Here is an 8,869-nt window from a genome sequence, read left to right as displayed (position 1 = left end):
TGGCCACAAGCCACAGACAGGGACCGGCACCTGGAAGCTGCATGGTTCTTTGTAAATATTCCACAGCCAATTTCCTTTCAAAAACAGTGAGGCACACTATGCAAAACTTCAATTAGTCCACTTTTTTGTTTGTTTGTTTTTGAGACAGAGTTTTGCTCTTGTCACCCAGGCTGGAGTGCAATGGCGCGATCTCAGCTCACTGCAACCTCTGCCTCCTGGGTTCAAGTGATTCTCCTGCCTCAGCCTCCCGAGCAGCTGGGATTACAGACGCCTGGGATTACAGACGCCTGCCACCACACCTGGCTAATTTTTGTATTTTAGTAGAGATGGGGTTTGCTATGTTGGCCAGGCTGGTCTCTAACTCCTGACCTCAGATGATCCACCTGCCTCCACCTCCCAAAGTGTTGGGATTACAGGCATGAGCCACCGCACCCAGCCTCAAAATTGTCCACTTTAAGGACAGCAGCTGGTTTCAGTTTACTGATGCATTAGCTCTGCTATAGTAACAACCAACCCCCAAATCTCACTGCTTACTACAGCAAACACTGCTCTCATTCCTGTGACACTCAGTGGCTGCAGGCCAGCTGCTGTAGCTCAGCTCCATGGAATGGCTCCTCTGTGGGAAACGTGTTCTCACGGCAGAGGGAAGAGCATGGGCCAACCACACATGACTCTTCAGGCTTCTGTCAGACACAGGACAGCTCATGCCTGCGAATATCCCTCTGCATCGGAAGCAGGGAAATACACTCTCCTGGGGGGATGGGGTGGGGGCACTGCAGGAAGTCACACAGCTACAGGTGAGGATGGATAAACTCCTCTTAGGAATGGGGCAACAAACAGCTGCAGACAAAAATATACCCTATACCACCCAACATGCTAGAAGGTTTTCCAGTTTAAAAGACAAAATCCTAAAATGTTAAAACTGCAGAAGAACTCAGAGGCCACTGTCCAAGTCTGTCACAGTCCTCCATATGACAAAGATGAAGAAAACTGGCAATCTTTTTAGGGTACCAAGGATCTCAGTTTACATGGTCTTTATAAATGCTGAGCAAGATGTGGCTTTCCTGCCCTCATTTCACCTCAAGGCATCTGCAGCAACCCCACATGGCTCCCCTCTGTGCTCGTGAAGTAACTTGAGGCCAGGGTCTCTCAGCTTTAAAGCCTTGGAATTCTATGCATTGTTTGTGTGTATATGTGCAGTTTGAGGGGTAGCTTCTCTAAGGTGTCAAACTCCACAGAAGTTCAGAATCATGTCACTGGATCCTAAGTCCATCTCCACAGACCAGGGTGCTGGCTCAGGTCAGTTGCTGTGGTAACTGCGGCAGATGGTCCCTTGAGAGATGGAGTCCAAGGACATCATGGCCAAGGCACAGAGTTTTACATCAACTGAGGAAAGTGAAGACCAGCCAGAGAGGCTGCAGTCTGGGGAATCCAGCGGCTCCTCCCCTACCATGATGCTAGGAAGGACTATCCCCAGGGTGACAGAAATAAAGCACTGGACTCCAGCAGTATGTCCAGCTGATTCAGGTGTGCTAGGTTCCCAGCAGAGGAGGGTGAGGGAGGAGATCCAGGGGCCCTGGCTCAGTCATCGTATCTGGTACACCTTTCTCCCCCGGAGATAATTCTTGCAAAAAGGAGAAGATCCTACACAGACCAAAAATGCTGGTGTCAGGGCTTTTACAAAGTACCTGCCGTGAACACAACAAAAGAGAGGGTGTTAATTTAATTACAATCTTAACCATCCATGCACCTTCCTAACAACATTCAAGGTGAGCCTTTGGATGGGAGTCAACATGAAAATGCAAGTTTAGCACAGTTATTTAGTTGTTCATAAATCTGGCAAATTAGCATGACATTCTCATCCTTACAACCTTGCCAGAACCTTTAGGCCAGTCCTCTGGCATCATGCATGTCTGTGGCTAAATATGAAATAAAACTATAAAGCATGGTTTCATTCATTCATTCATTCAACATTCAGTGGTAAGCCAGGCCCTATGCTGAAAACACAGAGATTAAAAAACAAACACCCACACATCATCATCTTTGTTCTCAAATTCAGTCCTGGAGGGGAGGGAGATGAGGAACCAATTAATGACAGCAAGGTACAACTGCAGAAGCATTTGTGAGGCACAGTATTATCCCAAGGAAGCACGGTTCCCTCTATGAGGAAAGGAATCAAAAAAGGCTTCCTGGAAGATGCCATGTCTGAACTTGGCTTTAATTTGGGGAAGGAGTGGTGATGGGGGTTGGGGAGTAAAAGCCAGGAGGCGCAAGTAACCCGAACGTTTGCTGTGGCTAGGGCACAAAGTAAAAGGAGTGAGGCAGGCTGGAGAGGCAGGGAGGGCTTTGGCTTCCCGGGGATAGCGGCGTTGCATTACTCAGTGTGCCTGCTTTGGGACAAAGGGCCTATTTCGTAGCTCCACCCAGTTTAGGGTCTGAAGTTGCCAGAAACCAGTCCTGGGTAGGCTCTTGCCTATGGTAATAATTTTAAAGGTAGTAACTTCCAACAGCATTTACATTTTCTGAGAAGCATGAATCTGGTTTCCTCCAAGCATCATTCTGCTTTCTACTTAGATTTCTCCTCTGGTGTAGGGCAGAACTCAGGCCTTTAAAGAATTCTGGGTAATTTGCTAACAACTGAGAAAATGAGCAGCTAAAAATGTGTCTACAAACTAGAAGAAGAGAGATTTGGGACCACAGTAAAACACCACCAAAGGTATCAATTAGATCTGGAAAAACCTTTCCTTCCTGCCTACCAAGCCAAAGCCAAAGCATTAAGACCAGCTGGACACCTCTATCACATCACTCAACACTACACCAGCTCCCATCCAATCTGCCTCCTAAACCTCTTTCTAATCCACCTCCTCCTACTTCAGGCCTCGCCACTGGACAGTACACTTCAAATCTTTACATTACTCTGTAATTTTTTTGTGTGGTGGGAGGATGGGGTCTCACTCTCACCCAGGCTGGAGTGCAGTGGTGTGATCATAGCTCACTGCAGCCTTGAAATGCTGGGCTCAAGCAATCTTCCTGCCTCAGCCTCCCAAATAGCTAGGACTACGTTTATGGTGCACAACACCATAAACATTTTTTTTGTGGAGACAGGATCTCGCTATGTTTCTCAGGATGATCTCCTGAGCTCAGGTGATCCTCATGCCTTAGCCTCCCAAAATGCTGGAATTATAGGTGTGAGCCACTGTACCCAGCCTATTGTGTACATCTTTTAAAATCTTTTTAATTTTAAAAAATCAACCCTGGTGTACACCACAATCAGGATAAAGTTTACGCTCCTTAGCAGGGCATTCAGGCCTTCCTGTATGGCCCTAACTTAGCTTTCCTTTTTTTTTTTTTTTTTGAGTCAGAGTCTCGCTCTGTCGCCCAGACTGGAGTGCAGTGGTGCAATCTCAGCTCACTGCAAGCTCTCCCTCCCGTGTTCAGGAGAATGGCCTGAACTGGGACTACAGGCACCCACCACCACGCCCGGCTAATATATATTTTTTTTTTTAGTAGAGACGGGGTTTCACCATGTTAGCCAGGATGTTCTCAATCTCCTGACCTCATGATCCACCTGCCTCAGCCTCCCAAAGTGCTGGGATTACAGGCGTGAGACACCGCGTCCAGATGTATGACCCTAACTTAGCTTTCTAGCCTCATTTCCTACCACATCCAACCATTCTCTTTACACTAATACGTTGGGCTCTTTTAGCTTAAGTGCAAAAGCATCTGCTTTTCTCTTCTTTGCTTTGGTCAAAGCTTAAGGAAAAGTAGTCCAAGAGTCAATTTGCAAATCTGCTGAGGGCACTCCCTTATAGCCCAGGAACACCTCACAGCTTCTCTGAGACAACTGCCAAATCCATCTTGCTGCCACTGCTAATGACAAAGATGCCCTCCTACAGCAGGACTGCCCTGTGCAGTTCACAACAGCACTTCAACTCCTATCCTCTCACTGGCTCTCAAATACCTGAAAAATGTGTAAGCATGTATGACTCCGTTCCAGAGATGAGGCGGCAGTCCTAGAGGCAGCGTGTGCTCAGAGTCACGCAGCCAGTCAATGATGATGGGTCTGACTTCAAGAGCCAATGCTCTCTTCACATGACAGTATCAGGAGCCGGGACAGTGGCATGCACTCAATATCCCGGCTACTTGGGAGAGTAAGGCAGGAGGACTGCTTGAGCCCAGGAGTTCAAGACCAGCCTGGAGAAGACACCTCGTCTCTATCATAAAAATAATTTTAAAAAAATTTTGGGGGCTGGGTGTGGTGGCTCACATCTGTAATCTCAGCACTTTGGGAGGCTGAGGCAGGTGGATGCCTTGAGGTCAGGAGTTTGAGACCACCCTGGCCAACATGGTGAAACCCCATCTCTACTAAAAATACAAAAATTAGCCGGGCTTGGTGGTGCATGCCTGTAGTCCCAGCTACTCGGGAGGCTGAGGCAGGAGAACTGCCTGAACCCAGGAGGTAGAGACTGCAGTAAGCTAAGACCATGCCACTGCACTCTAGCCTGGGTGAGAGAGTGAAGCTCTATCTCAAAAAAAAAAAAAAAAAATTGGGTGTGGTGGCTCAGCACTTTGGGAGGCTGAGGCAGGTGGATTGCTTGAGCCCAGGAGTTCAAGACCAGCCTGGCCAACATGATAAAACCCTGTCTCTATTAAAAAAAAAAATTAAAAATAAGAAAAAGCAAACAAAAGAAAGAAAGAGCATCAGGAGACATAGGTATAGGTACAATTAGGAAATGGAAGGCTGGCCGGGTGCCATGGCTCACGCCTATAATCCCAGCACTTTGGAAGACCGAGGTGAGTGGATCACCGGAGGTCAGGAGTTTGAGACCAGCCTGGACAATGGTAAAACCCCGTCTCTATTAAAAATACAAAACTTAGCCAGGCATGGTGGCGGGCCCCTGTAAACCCAGCTACTCAGGAAGCTAAGGCAGGAGAATCGCTTCAACCTGGGGAGGTGGAGGTTGCAGTGAGCCAAGATCGCGCCACTGCACTCCAGCCTGGGTGACAGAGCGAGATGCTGTCTCAAAAAAAAAAAAAAAAAAGAAAGAAGGCCACCCTAGCAGCCTTCACATACAAAAGCGAGGCAGCTTTTCCATTCTCAGACCAGCCCCATTTATCTCCTCTGGTCTGGAGTGTTATGGCTGTGGTGCAGTGGGCTATCATCACACTAGAGCATGTTTGACTAATGGCTAAGTTTAATGGGCCAGGGTAGACTCCATGGCTGCTGTCTCATACAGCTCTGTGCTCAGGGCAGAAAGGAGGGGAGTATGAGGCAATCGATCAGCAGCGGAATCAGAACCTGGCTGTACTCCTGGGATGGTGCCTGAGTGATACGGTTTGGCTCTGTATCCCCACCCAAATCTCATCTTGTAGCTTCCATGATTCCCATGTGTTGTGGAAGGGACCCGGTGGGAGATGACTGAATCATGGGGGTATGTCTTTCCTGTGCTGTTCTTGTGATAGCGACTAAGTCTCACGAGATCTGATGCTTTTAAAAATGGGAGTTCTTGACCAGGAGCAGTGGCTCATGCCTGTAATCCCAGCACTTTAGGAGGCTGAGGCAGGTGGATTACCTGAGGTCAGGAGTTCGAGACCAGCCTGGCCAACATGGTGAAACCCTGTCTCTACTAAAAATACAAAAATTAGCCAGGCGTAGTGGCAGGCGCCTGTAATCCCAACTACTCAGGAGGCCCTGAGGCAGGAGAATCGCTTGACCCCAGGAGGTGGAGGTTGCAGTGAGCCGAGATCGCGCCATTGCACTCCAGCCTGGACAACAAGAGCGAAACTCTGTCTCAAAAAAAAGGGAGTTTTCCTGCACAAGCTCTCTCTCTTTGCCTGCCGCCATCCACGTAAGAGGTGACTTGCTCCTCCTTGCCTTCTGCCATGATTGTGAGGCTTCCCCAGCCATGTGGAACTATGAGTTCTCTGTTAAACCTCTTTTCTTTGTAAATTGCCCAGTCTCAGGTATGTCTTTATCAGCAGTGTGAAAATGGACTAATACACTGAGCATCTTTCCCAGTCTACTCAGTGCCATGAGGTAACTCACCTGTGGTGCTGTAGAACCTGAAGCAAGGTGCTCTTGGCAGGCACCCGGTATAGTTCTGCCCTGTCCTCATCTTCAAAGTAGACCTGCAAGATTAACAGAAGGGCAAGAGTCAGAGATAAAGCGCTTTGGCAGCCTTAGTTAAGGCTAAGCCCAGGGAAAATTTAAAAGATGGCAACTGTTAGCAGTTGAATGTCTCCTTTATATGGTTGTGTAGCTGGGTGCTTTGCATTTAGTCCCCGCCATGCCACTGTAAGAGAGGCTATTATCAGTTCCATCTTCCAAAGACAGAATCAAGGCTCAGAGAAGGAGAACAACTTGCCAACACTACCTGGCTAGTAGACAGAAGAGTTAAGACTCAGGGCCAGGCCTATGTAGCCCTCCTTTCCCTAACAATTCAGACTAAAGCCATCAGGTATGTGGAGGAGAAAGCTGTGGTGGCTCAGAGCAGGAAAGAGCCTGAGGAAGGTGAGAAGGATGTCTGTGCAGCGTGTCAAAGCCCAAGCAGGGTGAGGAAGACGTCTGCACAGGAAGCTGCCGAGGGTGTCAGAGCAGGACCAGTGGAGAAGGGTATCCATGCTGGGGGCCAGCAGGCCTGAGCAGGGGAAGAAGTGCTCCCTTGTAAGATGGCTGTCCAAGGTGGGGTGTCAGAGGCCATGTGGGGTGAAAAGGGGGTATCTATGCATGGGGACAACTAATATGGATGGAGTATACAGGCCCAACTAGGGTAAGGAGGGTGACCACTCATGGCAGGGGGTGGCCTGCTGTGGGGGAGCCCAAGCAGGATGAGGAGGGTGTCCATGTAGGGTCGTTGAGCAGTGCAGGATGTCAGAGTCTGTGCAGGGTGAGGAAGGCACCCACATGGGGGCAGTAGCCTAACATGTGGAGTCAAGAGTCCAAGTAGGGTGAGGAAGGCTCCACATAGGAGAGAGGCCAGCGGTGATGACAGGAGGGGAACTGATCAAACAAATAACTATATTAAAAATAATAAAGTCAGGCCAGGCATGGTGACTCATGCCTGTAATCTGAGCACTTTGGGAGGCTGAGGCAGGTGGATCACTTGAGTCCAGGAGTTCAAGATCAGCCTGGGCAACATGGTGAAACCCCGTCTCTACTAAAAATACAAAAATTAGTTGGGCACGGTGGCAAACGCCTATGGTCCCAGCTACTTGGGAGGCTGAGGTGGGAGGATCGTTTGAGCTCAGGAGGTTGGGGCTGCAGTGAGCCAAGATCTCACCACCGCACTCCAGCCTGGGCAACACAGTCAGTGGTGGTGTGGTGGCTCACACCTGTAATCCCAGCACTTTGAAAGGCCGAGATGAGTGGATCACTTGAGGTCAGGAGTTCAAGACCAGCCTGGCCCACATGGTGAAACCCCATCTCTACCAGTAACAGAAGATAAAAAAAAAAAAAAAAAGAAAAAAAGAAAAAAGAAGAAGAAAGTCATTGTTACATATGTAGAAAGGGAGAAAAAATCCTGTGGATGTTGGATTAGAGTTGGAGATACCAATGAGACATCATGGTTTTACATACACACACACACACACACACACATACTCCTCAGTTGAGGCACTGAGAAAGCATTGAGGCAGTAAGCTTGCCTGTCTACCCCCACTGTATTAATCAATACACTTATTGCACAGAGATCTCGGCTTCTAAATACCATTCTTCACTAGAAAGAACCAGGGCTCCTTGGGAAAAAATAGCTGATTCCAGAGCTGGGGCAAGGAAAGCACAATTTGAACCTAGAACATCCTGTGTAGCAACCACTTTAAAAATAGACAACAGTCAAAAGGACACAAAAACGAATTTGAAGAGATTCCCACTGGCCAAATCTGGGATATTCTGAGCATAAAAGAAACAATCATAGAAACAGATTAAAATTCACTAAATCAAACAGGAAACTATAAATCCACCAAATAAATAAATATGTAGAATGTCTGACAAGCAATGAGATATTTATACCATTTCAAAGCATCTCCCTATAAAACACTTATCAATCATAAAGAAAAAGTAACTGTACAGTGGAAAAGGCTGGCAGACCCCACCTCAATCAGGTGATCAGAGAGAACATCATGAGTAATGGGACAAAGAGAGATCACATACCACCTGATAGGTGCAATGAGAATACAGCATCACTTCTGTAATATTCCAGCCAAATATGCATAATCCAGGCCAGGGGCGGTGGCTCATGCCTGAAATCCTAGCACTTTGGGGGGACCAAATCGGGCAGATCATTTGAGGTCAGGAGTGTGAGACCAGCCTGGCCAACATGGCAAAACCCCGTCTCTATTAAAAATACAAAACATTAGCTGGGCATGGTGGCAAATGCCTGTAATGCCAGCTACTCAGGAGGCTGAGGCAGGAGAATCGCTTGGACCTTGGAGGCGGAGGCTGCAGTGAGCCGAGATCGCACCATTGCACTTCAGCCTGGGCAACAAGAGTAAAACTCTGTCTCAAAACAAACAAACAAATATGTATAATCCAAATCTAGCCAGAAGGAAACATGAGACAAACCCATACTGACAGACATTCCACAAAATAAGTGATCTGTAATCTTCAAAGGTGTTAAGATCAAGAAAGTGTACAGCAGTTGAGTCACATGATCACAAAAATATGAATGCAAACTTTTTAAGTAAAAAAAAAGTGGAGGAAAGACTAAGGAGCTCTTCCATACCAAAGGAGACTAAAGCTACATGATGACTAAATACAGTATGTGATTCTGAACAAAACCCTTTTGCTATAAAGAATTTGTGAAACCCGAACGGAGGGTTAGATGGTAGCAGTGAATTAAATTAAATTTCCTGCTTTGATAGCTATATGGGT

The 8,869-nt window shown here is 47.5% G+C and overlaps 1 protein-coding gene across 1 annotated transcript in view; it reads right to left on the bottom strand.

Annotated features, from left to right (window-relative positions):
• Window positions 1-452: 452 nt before the first annotated feature.
• Window positions 453-8,869, bottom strand: part of TTC4 (tetratricopeptide repeat domain 4) — a 28,877-nt gene continuing 20,460 nt past the window's right edge. Inside the window, exons 9-10 of the mRNA XM_050803334.1 lie at window positions 6,047-6,129; window positions 453-1,688 (exon numbers count right to left, since the gene is read on the bottom strand). Coding sequence (XP_050659291.1) covers window positions 1,586-1,688; window positions 6,047-6,129 — 186 coding nt within the window. The 3' untranslated portion in view covers window positions 453-1,585. The remainder of the gene's footprint in view (window positions 1,689-6,046; window positions 6,130-8,869) is intronic.

The sequence above is a fragment of the Macaca thibetana genome, chromosome 1 (assembly GCF_024542745.1).
Source record: "Macaca thibetana thibetana isolate TM-01 chromosome 1, ASM2454274v1, whole genome shotgun sequence".
Taxonomy (NCBI): domain Eukaryota; kingdom Metazoa; phylum Chordata; class Mammalia; order Primates; family Cercopithecidae; genus Macaca; species Macaca thibetana.
The sequence above is the reverse complement of the archived record's forward strand: the minus strand, read 5'-3'. Positions and strand labels throughout refer to the sequence as shown.